Raw genomic sequence first — 20,851 nt, 5'->3', positions numbered from 1 at the left:
CGAATTGGTCTCTACATTCTTTCAATACCCATCCTGACACACCATCTGGTCCCCCTTGCTTTTCTAACATCCAAGTTAGAAAAGCAACAGCTTGTAGATTTCATACTTTTCCACCTTAATTTTGTGTCACCCTTCATTTGACACTTTACCTTTGGGCACTACGAAATCTTCTTCCTTTTTGAATACAGATTTAAAACTCATAATTTCGCTCATCTCCTCATTATCTTCATATGCCCTTCCGCTTCTTTTTAACTTAACAATACTGTATCTATGTTTCATTTTACTATTTATGTATCTATAGAAAAACTTTGGTTCCTCCTTACATTTGTCCACTATATTGTTTTCAAAGTTCCTTTCTTCTTTTCTTGTCATTAGATATTCATCTTGCTTGTTTATATTCTTCTCTGTTTCCTTCATTCCACTGCTTCTTCACCTTCCAGGGTTTGTCCTTGTCCTTTTTGTCCTTTCCACATCTGACATTATACCAACTATGCCTGCCCTTTTTTACTTTGTACATTGGTACAAATTTAAACACTCCCTCATTGTACTTATCTAATAGTGCTTCTTATGTTGTTTGTACATGCTTGTCTTTCAACAAGTTATCCCACTTTATGCTTCCATAAAATTTTTAAAGTTCTTCAAAATTTACCATTGCATAATTTAGTCTACCATTTCTATATTCTTTCCAATCTTTGTATCCCTTCTAATTTAACCTCTATTATAACATGATAACTTTTTCCTAACGGGAACAAATACTTAATATTTGGCCTGGATTCTGGCTTCCTGGTGAAAACTAGCTCAAGCATTAAAGGTTGCTCTTCTCCTCTATCTTGTAGCTTCATCTAACCACTGCTCTAAAGTACTCACCATTGCTAATTGCTGTATCTCTTCACTCCAAAAATCTTCAAATCTTCACCCTCCCCTAGCTCCAACTCCTCCCAGTTTACATTCTTGCAATTGAAGTCACCCATAAACAACACATTTGTTTTCTCATCCCACTTGATAGCAGGCTGCACACTGATGTCTGGTCTGATGTCTGGTCCCTTATTACCATTTGCATTTAAAAAAAAAATTTTTTATTCTCCATCCATTCCAGCAGTCTTTCATTTACACCACCTATCTTATCCAGTTTCCATAAGAATCTTTTATGTGGCAACTGGAGAAGATAGGTGGTGTAAATGAAAGACTGCTGGAATAGATGGAAGATGGAGAATGGAAGTGTGTGTTTATTTACCTAGTTGTATTTACCTAGTTGTGGTTCACAGGAGGGGAGTAATCTCATAGTCTCTATATCCAGTTTGGTCTTAAAAGCATGGATAGTTACAGCATTGACAGTGTCTTCACTGAGTTCATTCCATTTGCTCACACTTCTGTGAGGAAAACTACTTTTTAATTCCTCCTCTATAGTTAACTTTCTTCAACTTCTTACTGTGTCCCCTTGTACTCTGTGTGTCTGAATTTATAAAACATTCTTTGTCCACATTTGCCTTAGCATTTATCATTCTATAGATGTTTATTAAATCCCCTCTCTTTCTCCAATTTTCAAGGATAGGAATTTCCAACATTCTTAATCTCTCTTCATAGCTTGACTTACTCAAAACTCCAGAACCATCTTAGTGACTGCTCTTTGTACTCTTTCTACTTTTATAATATTCCTCTTTATATGAGGAGACCAAACCACTGCTGCATATTCCAGTCTTGGTCTTATCATGGAAATCAACAATGTTTTATCATTCCTTCATCTAAATATGAGAATGCCATTCTTATTCTTTTTAACAAATTCATCATCTCTCCAGTAATTTTATCAGTGTGTCTGTCTGGAGTCAAATTTTCAGTAACTGTTACTCCCAAATCCACTTCCTCTTGATTTGTGTGTGTGATTCACCTGCCTATGGTCATCTGCTGGTCACCCAACTAGCTGTTCCCCTACAGAAAGAGCTCTGAGCTCATATTGACCGATCTTCGGGTAGGACTGAGACCAATGACACACCACATACCGAGACAGTGAGGTCACAACCCCTCGGGTTACGTCCCGTACCTACTTGCTGTTAGGTGAACAGGGGCTACACATTAAGAGGCTTGCCCATTTGCCTCGCTGCGCCCAGGATTCGAACCCAGGCCTTCTTGGTTTTGAGCTGAGCATGCTAACCACTATGCTACGCAGTGTGTGTGTGTGTGTGTGTGTGTGTGTGTGTGTGTGTGTGTGTGTGTGTACCTAGTTGTATTGTACAGGGCACAAGCCAAAGCTCATTTAGTCCTGTCTCCATAATCATATTTATCTCGTTTCTCTTTAAAGATGTGTACATTGTTTGCTGCAACCACCTCTTCTTTTGAGTCATTCCAGATTTCAGTAGTTTGATATGGGAAGCTTCACTTCTTGATGTCACTTGAACATCCACTCTTCTTTATTTTCTTCCCATCCCACCATGTCCATCTCTCTCCATCATCTATCTCTACCAAGTCATTTTTGTCTGTTCTTTCTATATTGTTTATTAATTTGCACAATGTTATTAGGTCTTCTCTTTTTCTTCTCTCTTGTAGTATTGGTAATCCCATCTCTCCAAGATTTTCTTCATAGTTTAAGTCTTTCAATTATGGTACCATCTCTGTCACTATCCTCCGTATTCTTTCTAGTTTCCGGATATCTTTTTTTTTCTATGTGGAGCCCAAACTACTGCTATGTATTCTAGTTTAGGACATATCATACTTGTTATAACTTTCTTCATCATTTCTTTATCTAAATAGATAAATGCCACCTTAATTAATGTTTGTTAACAAGGTGTATGTAGAGCCAAATATCCTATTTGTGTGTCTTTCAGGTGATAGTGTGTCCTAAATTATTCCCAAATCTTTTTCTTCATTACTTTTTGTTGCTATTCCTCCTCCCATTTTGTATTTCCATAAAGGTCTCTTTTTACTTTTTCCTATTTTCAATACATGGCATTTTCTGGCACTGAATTCTGGTTTCCATCTCTGGTTCCATGTGTGTATCTTGTCAGTATTGTTTTGTAACTTCTTGCAGTCCATCTGTTACTCTTGTATAGAAGCTCAGTAGATTTGTGATACAGGATCTCACTTTCCTGAATCCAAATTGCTTTTCTGTAATTATCTTTTCATCTAAATATTAGATCCATCTGTCTTTAATTACTATTTCACAGAACTTGGTTACAATACTTGTTAGTGACATTGGTCTGTAGTTTAATAGTTCCGTTTTACTTCCCCTCTTGTATATTGGCATTATGTTTGGGCTCTTCCATGCATTTTCTTACTATGTTACTTTCAAAATTTCTTTCTTCTTCTCTTCTTATATTCATTCCTTACATTTCTGTATTCTTCCCTAGTATTTGTGTTCAGTTTTCTCATAATTTTTGTCCATGCCCTGTCCTTTTTTCTTTTTTGTTTCTACACACCTTGCATCATACCATTCATGCTTCCCAATTTTCACTTTATAACTTGGCACGAACTGCTGCACTCCCTCTCTTTACTTGCTGAAAAATATCTTTCTAGTTAATATTTTCATAAAATTTATTAAGCTCTGAAAAGTTTGCCTTAGCATAGTTGTCACTCATTTCTAAATTTTTCATTCCTGTGCAACACTGTTTCCTCCTGTAGTACCTATTTGTATTGTCACATGTTCACTTCCTCCCACTGGACTCAGACAATGTACTTGTGGTCTACTTTCTGGGGTTTTCATAAACACTAAGTCCAACTGTGATGGTTCTTCTTTGCATCTTGTAGCTTCATTCACCCACTGTCTCATTGTATTCATTATCATGGGGTGTGTGTGTGTGTGTGTGTGTGTGTGTGTGTGTGTGTGTGTGTGTGTGTGTTTGTGTCTGTCTGTCTGTCTGTCTGTGTGGTTGCAGCTTTCACTTCACAGCAATATCAATGAAAACCATCAAATGTTTTACTATACTACACTGGAATATTTTCTCCTTCAGGCGATCACAGGTTCCATACAGTATGACAGTTGATTGGGACTTCCCTGTGGGTGCTGGCACCATCGAAATTGACATCACTGAATTATCTTTTGATAAGGTAGAGGGTAAAACTTCTCTTGTACTAAGAAAGCAACCAGGCTCACATACTTCCTACATGGTGGATCTTAATCTCTCCAGTGGTCCATCACAAGATCTGATTGATGTTGGGGGAAGTGTGGAATTCAAAAGCAATCATGAATACTGGGAGTAAGTAGACTCATCTTTTGATATCAGATATGATAAACCATTATAACAAAATGGGAATGTATTCATGAATAGGAAAGATAATGAGACATGCATTCTTATTTTGTGTAACTTTTGATTGCTAGTTTTCAAGTGGAATTTGGGAATCTTTGTAAATATGCCCTCTTTTTTTTTTAAGTGAAAGCTTAAAATACCTAACACCAATTGATTCAACTTTTATTCTTTGCTTTTATTGCAGTCAGCTTGTGTTGAGAGGAAAAGTACGACAGATAACAAATGATCCCGGAGAATTGAGTCTATACCTGATGTGGCCAAGACTGGATCCCATTACTTTCATAGCTCGTGCTGAACATCAGAACACTGGCCACCTTCTCATCATTAAACCTCTCATCTCCTTGAACCTTACTAGTGCTCATTATAGCTTCAATGGAGAGGTGAGGACCTAGAAGTCTTTAAGCATTAAAGATAGTTTTGAAGGATGACTTTTGAGGATCTGTAAAACTATGTATGTTTTACTACAAAAACAGCACATCTATAAGTTTTACAGTTCACTGGCATCTCAGGGTTGCTGTAAAATCTAAATTGTTCATAAAATTGATGGTAATTATTTCTAGAATTTACCAAAATTGCTAGTTGTCACCTTTCATTTTTTTTTTTTTTTTTAATCTGGTAAGATAATCTAAATAGTGTAGTCATAGGTAAATTAATACTACTAAGAAATGCTTATTGTGTATTGCATATTTTCTGAACTGAGCTGCCTGAGTTCAGAAGTGCCTCATTGTACCTGCAGCCCTGTTGTCCTGTAATGTGCAAGCAAATAGTTTCATAAGCTTCTGTAGCTTTCATAAGTGTCACAGCTGAAGTGAAATATAGTAGCACTTAGTAAACATATGTAGTTGAAATGATTCCCTGGAAATGTTTAATTTTAATATCAGTTCTTTCAGGGAAAGGTTGTGTAAAGAGTCCATAGTTCTCAGTTTCTGCAACTCTGGCTTGATACCCTGTGTCTCTTTATACCTGGATTTTGATGGTCTCAAGTTGAATATTCCTCTCAGTAACCTGTTGAGGAGAGGGTGGTTTCCTGCTCTGCAGCCATACACAACTATCCATAGTGAAGAGAGAGGCCCCCTTAATGTTTTGACACATTGGCTGTACCTTAAATCCATCACAAAATTGTGTCCACTTTTTAATATGTGGTCAATATTGCTTCTCAGTCTGTGGTTTCCAGAAGGTCATGACAATGGCCATACACATTGCAAAAATGCCTCATTCTTGTAGCTTTTTTCTATTAGCCTCATGATGGAGTGCTCCTATACTGATGATGGCTGCATCAGTACATTCTTCCTCATTATGAGGCATGGTTTTTTGATAAGCATTCTGAGCAGCACCCCCATCCATGGTTGAGATGTCCACCCCCTCACCTTCTCTGGTTACATCTGTCAATCAGGGAGAAAGAGGAAAAATATAAACCAGCTCAAGCTCTGCCCAATTTATTTGTTGAAAATGCATCTAAATATTCAGTTTCAGGGTCAGGTTTCCATTAGCAAAACTGATTTACTTGTTTTTTTAATTGGGAGACAAATAGATCAGTACTTGGAGCTCAGAAAGTTCTTACTTATTTTGCTTTAATTGTTATAATTTAATTTCCGTTATGTAAGTCATTAAATTTCTGAGTTGCTATGTCTGCCATGATAGTCTGCCTGGTATGTGAGAGGATGCAATCTGAGCATCATTTTCTACACACCAGTCCCATGTTTCAGTGCAGATGTCATTACAAGCTATAGATTTTGTGTTGTCCATTTCATTTACATTATTTATAGCTGTAGTGTTATCACAAAATACCTTAATATGCTTACCTCTGATCCTATGTTCAGATGATTTTAGTGCAAAGATAATGGCTTTGAGTGTCTGTGGATTCATGTGTAATTGTTTTTTCTTCCATTGACCATCTGCCATTTATTATTTGACATTTTAGAAATCTATCCCAGTCTAAGGTTGATGCATCAGCATACAGGTTAATTTCATTATCTGTCCTAAGTCATTTTCTGTCTTGAACTGTTACCTGGTTTATCCAGAAAACCTAAATCAATTTTCATATTGTCCGTGATTGCCATCCGTTCACCAAAGTTACCTTCTTTTTTTGACGCTGCAATTTTCGTGGTTTCCAACATCTTATAATGTGACTTTCAAATTTTTATTGCTGAAATTGCAGGGACTAGAAGTCCAAATAAACTAGCCACTTCTCAGATTTTCTGTCTATTTTCATTTACTTGTTTGCAGCTTTGCCCAAGTTTTACTTTCCTGTTTTGGCAACATATTTTTATTTAGTTGTTTGCAGCTTTGCACAAGTTTTACCTTCCTGTTTTGGCAACATAATTCATGCTCTCTGAATCTGATATTTTCCAATTATTTTATGGGTTTTGTGAGTTCCAAAATAAATTTTCTTCATTGATACAGAACTGCAGTTTTGAAAAAAAAATAGTGTTTTGCATGCAATCATGGCTTCCTGCCAATGATTTATTGCACATAAGTGTGTCATCAGGGAATATGTGATGGTTTATCTCATCTTTCATGATGTTGCAAAAATAGGTTTTATTAGTTTAGTGTATAGCTGTGAGCATTCTGAAATTCCATTGGCCAGACAAGTAAACTGATAGATTTTTCCATGCCTTGTAAAACAAAGACATTTTTGTTGCTCTGCTTTATTGATAAGTCTGGTTGCCTGTTCAAAATTATCCATTTTGAAATGTTTGCAAGCAATGTGTATGTTTAACTTAAAAGTAGTTATCATTCTATTATTACCATTTTCTTCAAAAATATAAAAAAATAATATGATCATCCTATATTTGCATTTCTTTGATAACTTAAGGATGTAATAATTATAATGTATCAATTTTCTGACAGAAAAATTCTTGCTTTCCGATGTTAAATGCATATTCTGTTTCTACAAAAAAAATAAATAAATGCTCGGTATTATCTACCTGTATGTTAAGATATTACTGTTTAACAATATCCAGAAAATATGGATCCCTTATGCCATTCATGCACACATTTATGAAGTCTATCTGGTTCACATTTGTGACTTGCCTGAGTTATTACTCAGGAGTTTTTTTTTATTCATAGTCCTGCCATTAGTAGGATTGTCATTAGTCAACCTTGTAGCCATATTTCTGGTGTCCCCGATGATGAAACCTGGACAAAAAACTTTTATAAAGGATTTTTCCTTAAAAATCTTGTTTTATGTGCCAAATTTACCAAAGCCAGTTTTTCATGTGGTTAGAGTTTTCTTGGTTGTGATTTTGTTTTTGAGTTTCTCTTTTCTTCAGTTTCTTTTGCATATTGTGAGATTTTTTTTTTTATGTAGGAAGGACACTGGCCAAAGGCAACAAAAATCAAATAAAAAAAAATGCCCACTGAAATGCCAGTCCCATAAAAGGGTCAAAGCAGTGGTCAAAAATTGATGAATAAGTGTCTTGAAACCTCCCTCTTGAAGGAATTCAAGTCATAGGAAGGTGGAAATACAGAAGCAGGCAGGGAGTTCCAGAGTTTACCAGAGAAAGGGATGAATGATTGAGAATACTGGTTAACTCTTGCATTAGAGAGGTGGACAGAATAGGGGTGAGAGAAAGAAGAAAGTCTTGTGCAGCGAGGCCGCAGGAGGAGGGGAGGCATGCAGTTAGCAAGATCAGAAGAGCAGTTAGCATGAAAATAGCGGTAGAAGACAGCTAGAGATGCAACATTGCGGCGGTGAAAGAGAGGCTGAAGACAGTCAGTTAGAGGAAAGGAGTTGATGAGATGAAAAGCTTTTGATTCCACCCTGTCTAGAAGAGCAGTATGAGAGGAACCCACCAGACATGTGAAGCATACTCCATACATGGATGGATAAGGCCCTTGTACAGAGTTAGCAGCTGGTGGGGGTGAGAAAAACTGGCGGAGATGTCTCAGAACACCTAACTTCATAGAAGCTGTTTTAGCTAGAGATGAGATGTGGAGTTTCCAGTTCAGATTATAAGTAAAGGACAGACCAAGTATGCTCAGTGTTGAAGAGGGGGACAGTTGAGTGTCATTGAAGAAGAGGGGATAGTTGTCTGGAAGGTTGTGTCGAGATGATAGATGGAGGAATTGAGTTTTTGAGGCATTGAACAATACCAAGTTTGCTCTGCCCCAATCAGAAATTTTAGAAATTAGAGATGTCATCTCCAAATAAAAATCTGGTCATGGGTACCTTACCTGAGTATAAGTAGGAACACTTATGATTAATTTTCTGCTTTGCAATAAAATATCTTGTCAAATTGTTCTGATAGTTGGTATTTCATAATAATGCCAGAGGACCATTGAACATGTCCACTATGCGTCATTGCTTAATGTCAGTCATCTTGTGTGATTTCTTTTGAGCACAGTGAGTGATTTTATGATAATCATAGCCACTTTGATAATGTTTTTAATAACTGCTTTGATGTGGAAATAAGATTTTCATATTTGTATTTTCAGTGGTTCTACTTTCTGTTGACTACATTTGAACAAGTCTAATGTATGACAGTTGCTAGTTATCTTGGTAATTTTGGTTAGTTCTGTTGGTAATTTTGCCTTCCAAATTCTACTTATACAAGTTCATTATCTTTTATCCGGAATTCTAAAAATCAGTATACTCCGAAATCTGAAAGTCTGTTTATACCATGAACTTTGTTGGTCTTCATATTTTCTTTCCTCTTTGTTTTTGAACACTTGTGCTACCACTGCTACTGCACCTATTTTTTTTATTCTTATTCATTTGCTACTTGTGTGGTGCTGTGCTACCCACACTACCATGGTGCTAGAAGGCACCACAACATGGTGCCTTCTAGCACCATGTTGTGGCGAGTACTGCAGTTACTGCCACTCGTTCACTCTCACTCGACACTTTCACTTATGTTCACTTTGTGTGGTATATTTGTCCTTACCCTAAATTACCTGTAATAAAGTTTAAAATGAGTAAAAAACTGTGTGAGATCTATGTTAGGCTGTAGCAAGCCTATCATGAGGCTGGCAAGAAAGTGCATGGCTGGTCACACATGCTAGGCTGTGTGCATATACATGTGAAGGGTGGTGCTTTGCTTATGTGTACATGCATCATGCTTATCCACTAGCAGTTCTTATTTACTGTCCTGTTTAAGTTATTTAGTAAATGTGTGTTAATGTTGCTATATTCTGTTTTTTAATGATCTTTTATTTGTGGTACATAGGAATAAGTGTTGGTATAGGTGCTGTTGAAAAGGCTGTGCCTCACTAATGTGTGTTAGGGAATAGCAATGCACATTTTTGTGTGCAGGACAATTTTTCTTATGAAATAAACTATGCATGACATTTGTGGTAACTGCTTAATAATAATACAGAGAGCTAATGATGAGGCAAGTACAAATAATGAAAACCATGTATACTTATGAAAATTGCTAAGGAGAAAGTAAGTAAGGGAGCTGTAAATGCTATGTACAGAGGAAGATTTGTTCCAAAAATTAGAAAAATTCTGGAATTTGGAAAGTGTCATGTCCTAAGGGTTCTGGATAAACGATCATGTACCTGTAGTCTTCTGCCTTCATTCCATTGTCAAACAGATGTTTGACATATCAGTGAGATGTTTCACAATTTCTCTTGAGACATCTTTGGGACCATAAGTCTTGATGTTCTGCATGAAGACACTACCAGTTGGATCTTCGTCGTGAATTTCTCTGTTGTCAGTACTGTTGTCATTCTTGTTTAAATGAAAGCAGAAAAAAAAAGAAAACATTGGAGTCTAGATGCTTGATTTCTAATACCTCTGATCAGAGGGTGACCTTCCACCTAATCAGTTGCATCATTCCTTGGTGTGGCAGCAGCATTGCTCCTTGATTCCTTGCTAGACATCTCCAATGCACCTTGCTACCTCCCTTCCTTTGATTTCTTCATATTTCCTTTTAATTCAATCTTAACCTGTGAGGGAGATGGTGAATGAAGAACAAGATGTGCCTCACTCCCATCTGCCATTGCTTCTCATCTTGAGCTTTCCAGTGGGAAAATGAGCTTCATAACCTAGATCTGTCCTCTTCATGATGGAAACTGTTTTACATCTCCACCGTGAAAGTATTTACCCTTATTTCCTAATAGCTGCTTTCCATGGGAACCATCCCTGTTGGTGGACATGGCAGCAGCAGCCAAAAGAAAGTGAGAGTCATAAACACTAAGTAACTTGGTCTAAATTAATTTCTTAGGGCACTTTAATCACTCCTAGAATGGATGATGAGTAAAAGGCTTTTTGCTACCTGCATATCAGGAAACACAGCTTAAACTTAGTTTCTTATGAGCCCTTGCCAAGTACTGGAGTGACTGACTGGTGCAAAGTCCATGTAGCAACTGGCATTAAAGGACAAAGCAGCATATGGGAAAGTAGACTTGAGCAGAGTAGTGATCTGCTGAAGTAAAATTAAATAGTTATGACTAATTATTTCATCACCATCCTTGCCCATCACTCACATCATGTATTACAGAGATACATGCTTATTCCTTTTTCTTTTTCTGCAAATTTGACCTGTCAAAATAATTTATATGATATTCATTGGCATCTAGAGGCAAACTTCGCACAAAACTACATGCACCTAATTACACACACACACCTTCCACTCAAAATTAAAAAATTATCATGGCAACTTCTATACCAGCCTCAGAGTCCCCATCTGGGGAGGGGACCACAAATGTCTCCAGGTCAGACTGCTCTTCTAGTATCGACCCTTAGTGTCTTGACTCCCCTCTCAACTTTTTCCTCTTTAACTTATACAGTATTCGCAGTCTTAGCTCTAATTTTTAATCTGTAGAACACCACCTCTCCTCTACTAAACCTCATCTTTTCCTCACAGAAACACATGTGTCTGAGGCAACTGACAGTAGTCCCTTTTCTGTTCCCTTCTACTTTCTCTATCCTCATTTTTTATCCAAAGCTGGATGTTGCATCTATGTGTGCAATGACTTAACCAGTTCTTGTGTCCACGCTTTTGAATCTAATGAGTTTTTTCACCATCTGGCTACAACTACAGAGTCACTCAGACTAAATTTATCTGTGCTGTATACCTCTCACCTAACTCCTTTGACTATAAGAAATTCTTTGACTACTTTACTTCCAAAGTGGAGCACAATCTGACTCTCTTCCCTTTTCCAGGGATCTACATTCTTGGAGACTTCAATGTTCACCACCAGCATTGGCTTTCCTTTCCCTTCACTGACCATCCTGTGAACTAGCCTTCAACTTTGCTATCTTCCATGACCTAGAGCAATTTGTACAACACCCTACTCACATTCCTGACCCTTGTTGAGATATGCCCAACATTCTTGACCTTTTCCTAACCTCTAATCCTTTTGCATATGCTGTTACCCTTTTTTCTCCGTTGGGCTCCTATGATCACAATCTCATATCTGTATCTTGTCCTATTGGTCCAATCCCTCCCCAGGATCCCCCTAAGCAGAGGTGCCTCTGGTGTTTTGCCTCTGCTAGTTGGGGGACCTGAGGAGTTATTTTGCTGATTTTCCTCGGAAAGACCACTGCTTCTGTGTCAGAGGCCCATATCAGTATGCTGACCACATAACAGAGCTGATAGTGTCTGGCATGGAGGTGTATATTCCTCATGCTTTTTCTCTACCTAAACCTTCCAAACCTTGGTTTAACACAATCCGTTCTCATGCTAAGATGAGATGCTCATCTCATGATGAGAGGTGACCCTCAAAAGGTACTTGAACCTTCCATCACCAGAATCTTGTGCACTTTATATTTCTTTCTGGAACTATGCTAAGTCTGTCCTCCAACTAGCCAAAAACTCCTTTATTAACAAAGTGTCAAAATCTTTCATGATCTAAATCCCCACGTGACTTCTGTTATCCAGCCAAAAGCATCTCCAATAAGTTTGCTTCTTCTTTCCCTCTTTTGTTTCAGCCAGATGGCACCACTGCTATCACATCTATTTCTAAAGCTGAACTCTTCACTCAAATCTTTGCCAAAAGCTCTACCTTGGACAATTCAGGGCTTATTTCTCCCTCTCCTTCACTCTGTAACTCTTTTATGCTTCCTATTAAAATTCTTCATAATAATGTTTTCCATGCCCTCACTGGCCTAAACCCTCGTAAGGCTTATGGGCCTGATGGTGTCCCTCCTATTGTTCTCTGAAACTGTGCCTCCGTGCTTGCACCTTACCTAGTCAAACTCTTTCAACTCTGTCAGTCAACATCAACCTTTCCTTATTGCTGAAAATTTGCCTACATTCAGCCTATCCTTAAAAAGGGTGACTGTTCTGATCCATCAAACTGCCGTCCTATTGCTTTAATTTCTTGCCTATGTAAAGTTTTTGAATCTATCCTCAACAGGAAGATTCTTAAACATCTATTACTTCACAACCTTTTATCTGATTGCCAGTATGGGTTCTGTCAAGGCTGCTCTACTGGTGAGCTTCTGGCTTTCCTTACTGAGTCTTGGTCATCCTCTTTTAGAGATTTTGGTGAAACTTTTGCTGTTGCCTTAGACATATCAAAAGCTTTTGATGGAGTCTGGCATAAAGATCTGATTTCCAAACTACCCTCCTACAGCTTCTATCCTTCTCTCTGTGACTTACCTCGTTTCTTTTCTGATCGCTCTATTGCTGCTGTGGTAGACAGTCACTGTTCTTCTAAATCTATTAACAGTGGTGTTCCTCAGGATTCTGTCCTGTCACCCACTCTCTTCCTATTATTCATCAGTGATCTTCTAAACTAAACTTCTTATCGCATCCACTCTACACTGATGATACTACCCAGCACTTTTCCATGTCTTTTCCTAGATGTCCAGCCCTTCAAGAAGTAAACAGTTCACACAGGGAAGCCACAGAATGCCTGACTTTTGATCTCTCTAAAATTTCTGATTGGGGCAGAGCAAACTTGGTATTGTTCAATGCCTCAATAAACAGCTTCTATAAAGTTAGGTCTTTTGAGTCATCTCTGCCAGTCCCCCACCCCCACCCCTCCAGCTGCTAATTCTGTACAAGGGCTTTATCCATCCATGTATGGAGTATGCTTCACGTGTCCGGGAGGAGGGGGTTCCACTCGTACCACTCTTTTAGACAGAGTGGAATCAAAAGCGTTTCATCTTGTCAACTGTCTTCAGTTTCTCATTGATGCTGGAATGTTGCATCTCTTGCTATCTTTTACTCCTATTTTCATGCTAACTGCTCTTATGATCTTGCTAACTGCATGCTTCCTCTGCACTAGACTTTCTTCTTTCTCTCACCGCTATTTTGTCCACCTCTCTAATGCAAGTCTTAACCAGTATTCTCAATGATTCATCCCTTTTTCTGGTAAACTCTGGAACTCCCTGCCTGCTTCTGTATTTCCACCTTCCTCTGACTTGAACTCCTCTAAGAGGGAGGTTTCAAGACACTTATCCTTTTATTTTTGACTACTGCTTCAAATCCTATTCAGGAACCAGTGGGCTTTTTTCTTGGGGGGAGGGGTGATTTTTGTTGTCCTAGGCCAGTGTCCCTCCTACATAAAAAAGAAAAAAAAAATGAAAAAATGGCACTTCTCAGACTCTCCTAGCTGTGCTTCAAGATTGTAAAGACCTTACTGACACATGAATTACAAAGGAAGGGAGGTAGAGATTAGTATCACTTATTGCTTCTCAGTCTTGCACTGTTAATTTTTACTTCTATGAGATTATCTCAGAGTCTCTATGCTTTTCTTATATCACAACCACTACCACAGTGCTGGAGACAGCAAAGTGGTCTTGAGTGTAAGAATGCTTTCTTTAAACCAGCAGCTAGATATGTTTATTAGGCTACTAACCTCTCACCACTCCTGACACCATCAACCCTGCTGCTACCACTTTGTGTCATACTAAAATCATCCACTGCATTAACAGAAAAATCCATATTCCTACCACACCTCACCCTCAAGAGCCACAGTATTCTATGAGTACCTCTGTCACAATCACTCTCACCACAGTAGAAAGGACTGAAGAGAAAGTATTATGTTTCCATCAAAACACATGAAGACAATGGAAGACATTGTACCTCCAACTAAGGAAGCATTTAGTGAGAGGTATGTTACCTCTAAAGAGCAACCCCAGAACTCCAGGCATAAGTTTCTGGAGTGAAATGCCCTAGGAGTTGAAGAAACACTATTCATGTCATCCTCCCACTGCCCTAGGAATGGTGGCAAGCTCAAGTCTGGAGTGCATGTCATGCAGGACCATCATTTTCCAAACTTCAGCTATATCATATAACATTTCAGAAGTGATATATAGAATAAGGCAGTGAGTGCAATTCCATAAACCAGCATCTCCCCAGACACACTAAGCTAATGCTGTAAGGCTCTACCTGATGGGTGTATGTAGAGCTGCACAGTTGAGGTAAAAATTAGTAATTTGGGGCAAAAATGAGAAATAGCAACTCACCCACTCTACCCACATGCTGTGGTGACAAAATCCTTGTCAAATTGTCAATAGTCAGGAATGTTTATGCCATGTCTGCCCCTGCTCCATTCTGAATATGCTCCTGGACTTCCATCACAAGTTTAGTAAGTCTGAGTCCTCTGGGGATGAGTTATGAGCCAACTCAGGATGAACTGGCTGAAATTTAAACCCCCATCATGCTCTTGATGATGAGGATAGCTACACATGGTGATACCAGTGGCTTGGTGGATTACAGTTGTCATGCCACACTATGTATGGTATAAATTTACACCCAGAAATAGTATACATTTAGTTATTTCCTATAAATTTTACACGGTTGTGCATGATGTAGTCAAAGAATCAATTGTACTGTTTACAAACAACAGTAAAGCAAGAATGATAAAGTGTCAGAGTTACACGCAAGATAGAGTTTGGCAGCCAAGCTAGAGGATACACTGTAGTGCACTCTATAACCATCCCCCCATAGAGGCAAAAATAAGCAAAGATGGGTGTTATTGTACCCTTTTCCCTGTAGTTTTAGATAATTTTCAATTTATTTATGCAACAAAAAATTGATTGGGGCTTGGAGTTGAGGTGAAAAAAAGCTCCATGAAGTGCAGGGATGTATGGGTCAAACCTCACTTCATCACTCTAGTATAAAGTTTAGTAAACAATACATCATTCAAAAGAGTATAAATGTAATTTTTCTTCATGAGTTTTTTTTTCCAATTATGTCTAAATTTCACATCATAAAACCTTCATGAAAACTTAAAAAAACAAACAAAAAAAAAAAAAAACAAAGGCCCTTGGACCTGACATGGTACTCTATCTTTCTTAGAAACTGCTTTTATGCTCACACTTTACCTTGCCAAACACTTCTTCTTTGCCAATCCATATCTACCTCTCCATATTTGAAGTTTGTCTACATTCAACCTGTTCCTTAAAAGGGTGATAACCCCAACCCAACCCCCAAAGCCATCCTGTTATGCATTTATTAGGAAATTATTAAAGGGATGGCATGATGCCTGTCTTTGAGTCTTGTCTATTTGTAGAATGGGGCAGAATAATTTTATTGTAATCATTGTCCCAGAAATTCCATTCCATTCCATAACACAACTTTCTTCCTCTTCCAGTACATCATTCTAGGTCTGTCCTTACCTAAAACTGAACTGGTATTTTAATGCTTCTTCACTTCTTGAAATAATCTCTAAGAAGCTGGCTGTCCTGTGTCATCTTTAGTCTCTCTCTCTCTCTCTCTCTCTCTCTCTCTCTCTCTCTCTCTCTCTCTCTCTCTCTCTCTCTCTCTCTCTCTCTCTCTCTCTCTCTCTCTCTCTCTCATATCTTTTCTCCTTTCTCTCTTCTCTTTTCTCCTCTTTTCTGTTCTCTCCTCTTTTCTCTCTCCTCTTTTTTTCTTTTCTCTTTCCTTTCATCTCCTCTTCTCTTTCCTCACTTCTTCTCTCTCTCTCTCTCTCTCTCTCTCTCTCTCTCTCTCTCTCTCTCTCTCTCTCTCTCTCTCTCTCTCTCTCTCTCTCTCTCTCTCTCTCTCTCTCTCTCTCTCTCTCTCTCTGTTACTCACTGCACTGGGTCTTATTTGCTCTCTTTCCTCTCTCTCTCTCTCTCTCTCTCTCTCTCTCTCTCTCTCTCTCTCTCTCTCTCTCTCCTCTCTCTCTCTCTCTCTCTCTCTCTCTCTCTCTCTCTCTCTCTCTCTCTCTCTCTCTCTCTCTCTCTCTCTCTCTCTCTCTGTTACTCACTGACTCACTGCACTGGGTCTTATTTGCTCTCTTTCCTCTCTCTCTCTCTCTCTCTCTCTCTCTCTCTCTCTCTCTCTCTCTCTCTCTCTCTCTCTCTCTCTCTCTCTCTCTCTCTCTCTCTCTCTCTCTCTCTCTCTCTCTCTCTCTCTCTCTCTCTCTCTCTCTCTCTCTCTCTCTCTCTCTCTGTTACTCACTGCACTGGGTCTTATTTGCTCTTGTATAGAATGCCTTTCATTTATGGGGCTGCACTCACACATCTCATCTTGGCAAGTTTTTAACATCATTAACTCCCTAATAAATGATAAAGGTATGGAAATATATTTTCAATTTTTTTTCAGAAGCAAAATATTTTCCTGGTTCAAATTATGTTTTTTTCCTGCAGATGCTCAGAGAAGGCCAGTACCTCAATCTAACTGGAGTACTAGATTGGAAGCGGGAATTTTCTGGGCCCCAACAGGTACTTCTTTACTCCAGCCTTGTCTTCAACGAAGGAAATGTAAATGGTCACCTAACCTTGAGTTTGCCCATGGTAGAAGGTTGGCAGGACAACAAGGCTGACCTATTTTATGAAACCCGTGAAGGGAGGCACTGGTTCAGGTGAGACCAATGATTGTGTCTTGAAACCCAGGAAATTGCTTTATGCATATGATCTTATCATAATTGGGGTAGTAATAAGCAATATATACATGCTACTTTGGTGAAATATTTCCAGGGAGATAAGTGCAGAGAGGTGAAGTGTTGCAAGTCTGCTGCTGACCGTCCCTGTTCCCTGTCTGTCTTTCAGTTGGTGTCTCATTTACACAGACTATTTGCTGTTTGAACTGTTAAGACATATTTTCCAACTCGCATTACATTATAAGCTCAATGCATAAACACCCATACAAACCAAAATCAAAATTACAGTTACATAAATTTCATTTGAAGTTTTATATCTGGAGGTGTCCGCAAATTTTCCCGGGCTGTGCTGTCCATTAGTTGATGTCTGAAAATGTGATGTTTCCAACTTTCTCCCTGAATAAATTTTTAAAACATTTGCACCAGTAGATCTAATTTTCAATCTATGAAACATTATCCTAATTCCTGGATCCAAGCTTCATCTTCTATTCTTCACTGAGACCTAGTTGTCTGTGACAATTAACATTTTTTCTGTTCCCTCTTTCTTTATTCTCACTTTCAAATCAAAGCTGGCTGTTGTGTTTATGTATACATACAATGTTGTGATTGTCTTGTGGCCCGTGCTTTTGAATTTTGCAAATTTCTAGGTAAAGACTTCAATATCATTCATAGTAAATCAGCCTTCACTATGCATCTCTTACTTACCTCTGACTAAAATTTTTTATTCAAAGGCTTGCTTTTTTAAACAGTGTATTAGCAATTATGAAGCAGCAAACACCATGGTCATATTTGGTTTTACTAACCTCACAGTCATATTCACTAAACACTGGATGCAAACTCTATTGTCTGGTTAATAAACACTATGCTTACTATGGCTTTGCACATAGGTTGGTAGCTCTGGGCAGGGTAAACATCCTCCCAGCTGATCAAACAGCACCGGTTTTACAAGCAGTAGAGGCACCATGGTGACTCTACCATCCACCAAAGGTACTCCTCTTGGTCAGGAACAAAAGAATACCATGATTGAGCTGGTAGCAGATAAACCAGCTATTAATGATAAGTCCCATGGGCTCCATGTTCTTAACGAGAAAGCCAAGGCATGGAGGGAATTGACAGAGGGCTTCAACTTCTGCTACATGTTAGTAGAAACAAAAACTGAGCATCAGCTTTGCCAAACATGGAAATACATAAGAAAAAAGCACTCATGTATCACTAAATAAGTTAACAAGAACATAAAGGAAACATTGGTTATTATTTTTACCCCACAACACTCCATCCCTACAAAAACAATTGATTTGTGATAAAAATGAAAAGCAGATTAATATAAAACAGATCAAAATCTACCAGAAATAGATTGTTTTGTCTTTGCAAATAGGTAACAGTAGTAACACTCGATGACAATTTTCCTACTGAGAGGGCTGGCTGCTACTCTACTGTAGCCCACCAGGCGGTTATCACACCCCACCACCTAATCCATCCTAAGGAAACTAACTTAATGTAACCAAAATAACCTAACCAAGCTAACTTAATTAATGTAACCTAACCTAACCTAACTAAACTTTAAAAAATTGTTGTCAGTATTATAATTAATTTATGATGGGTATTTTTGGGCTTCAGATTACTCAGAATGAGAATTTCTGTGTGATAATGATAAGGAAAGCCATGTTGAGACTGTTGAAAGACTAAAATAATACTGGGACTTGTCTGGTGGTGGATGCTTGACAGTAAACAAACTATAGCTCTTGGGCTACAAATGCTGTCTTCCACTTTGGTACATTTTATTATTTTCAACATTTCAACATAACTTTGTGCTGCATAGGACTAGTAAGTATCATGGGTTTGCTGTTGGGGAGGGGTAGTTCATACCAACATTTCCAATATGATTTCTTGGGGTTGGTCAGCCTAACCCAAAGTGTGGAGCTGGAACAGGGTTTATAAAATTGAAAATGGCTACATTATTATTAGTAAACACAGTCAAAATTTAAAAAAAGCAGGCCAAAGTGAAGCATGCTGTAACACATTTCTTGTTTACTGAAATAAATGTATTTGGGAATTTTAATGTTAACCACCATATTGGAATAAATGTATTTGGAAATTTTAATGTGAACCACCAGCATTTGCTGTTATCTCTCACTGGCCAACTTAGTGTGAGCATGTCTTCATCTCTATGACTTAGACAACTGATGCAGCACCCTACCCTAATTCTTGATCTTTTCTGAATTTTAACACCTCAACTTATTGTGTCAAATTGTTTTTTTCTGTTGGGCTCCTTCTATTGTAATCTAATGTCTGTATTTAGTCCTGTTGCTCCACTTCTTTCTCTGTAACCACTGAAGATGAGTTGCCAAGTGGGTAGACGAGATGTTACTATGGTATTTTGAATTTTTCTTGAATGATTACTGTTATTTCTTTGTTTGGATTGCATAGTATAGGCTATTTATTTTTAGTGGCATGAAGATCTACCTTCTAAACATTTTCTCTAATCCTAAAGCTCATTTATTAACTCTTTCTTTTAACTCTTTCTGTTTTCCATGACCTCCATTCTAAACTTATTAGCACTGATGTACCATAGTGTGCTCTCTCTCTCTCTCTCTCTCTCTCTCTCTCTCTCTCTCTCTCTCTCTCTCTCTCTCTCTCTCTCTCTCTCTCTCTCTCTCTCTCTCTCTCTCTCTCTCTCTCTCTCTTTCAATGTGATTTTCTCTGTCAAACTTCTTTTCTTGTCCACTAACGTTGATAATTCTACCCATGATTTGCTAGATATATAACTCAAGATGAATTTAACAAATCACACAGAGGAGGTACATAATATTAAACTCGCACTTGTTCTACAATTTCAAAATGGAGAAAGGTAAACCATTGGTTGTTCAATGCCTCAAGACTCATCTCCTTCATTTATCCACTTGATTGAACCTTCTACAGAAATTATCCCTTTAATGACACTTGGGTATTTCCACCTTCCTATGACTTGAATTCCTTCAAGAGGGAGGTTTCAAGACACTTATCCTTCAATTTTTGACTACTGCTTTGGACCCTTTTTATGGGACTGGTATTTCATTGGGCATTTTTTTTTATCGGATTTTTGTTGCCCTTGGTCAGTGTCCCTCCTACATAAAAAAAAAAAAAAAAAATTGTTCACCCTTATATTGAAGATATTTACGAGTAGAGTATCCTGTGGTAAAAATCTCAGGTGGAAATATCAGGTGCAAATATATTCATGTTTTGCTACAACATCTTCATAAAGTTAAGTGTTCTGTCATATCCATCAGTTTTTCTCCTCCTTGGAGATGCTAAATGTATATGAAAAGAAAGCAAGGGAATGTGAAGGCAAAGTGGAAGAGTTAAACGTAAAACAGGAAAATTGGAAGTAAGAACAAGAGGAAGAAAAGATTGATTTTAGGAAAATTGTGGAGGAGGAACAAACAAAGGCAAATGACACAAAGCTAACAGAAAAAGTTGTTCAATTTATAAAACAGAAAGAAAACTTGGTGAAAGACACTGTGGATGAGAAAAAAAAACTGTTGTGGTATTTGGCCTGAAGGAAGAGTGTACACCTTAGTGGACTGAAAGAGAAAAGAAGGAAAATATATGTGGAAAAATTAGTGGGGACATTACAAGAAGAAAAAGAGCTAACTGGAGAGATTGAAGAAATTCAAAGATTGGGTAGATATGTTGAGGGTGGACAGTGCCCTATGAAAATAAGGTTTAGGTCACAAGTGGCAGCTGAAGAAACACTGAGTAAACCCTGGAAACTGGCCAAGGTGGAGGAATTCAAACAATTGTGGATAAAAAAGATAGAACCAGAGAAGAGAGAGACACTATAAATGAACTAAGAAAAGAAGCAAATAAAAAAAACAGAAAACAATCAGAGGTGGAGAAAAAACTTC

General features: G+C 38.0%; 1 protein-coding gene across 2 annotated transcripts in view; it reads left to right on the top strand.

The window, feature by feature from the left end:
• The window catches only part of LOC135111515 (uncharacterized), a 716,663-nt gene that overhangs the window by 333,521 nt on the left and 362,291 nt on the right, over positions 1-20,851 (top strand). For both annotated transcript variants that reach the window (XM_064024883.1, XM_064024882.1), the window contains exons 47-49: positions 3,942-4,187; positions 4,423-4,618; positions 16,735-16,949. In XM_064024883.1, the coding sequence (XP_063880953.1) occupies positions 3,942-4,187; positions 4,423-4,618; positions 16,735-16,949 (657 nt within the window). The remainder of the gene's footprint in view (positions 1-3,941; positions 4,188-4,422; positions 4,619-16,734; positions 16,950-20,851) is intronic.

The sequence above is a fragment of the Scylla paramamosain genome, chromosome 22, assembly GCF_035594125.1.
Source record: "Scylla paramamosain isolate STU-SP2022 chromosome 22, ASM3559412v1, whole genome shotgun sequence".
NCBI lineage: Eukaryota > Metazoa > Arthropoda > Malacostraca > Decapoda > Portunidae > Scylla > Scylla paramamosain.
The sequence above is the reverse complement of the archived record's forward strand: the minus strand, read 5'-3'. Positions and strand labels throughout refer to the sequence as shown.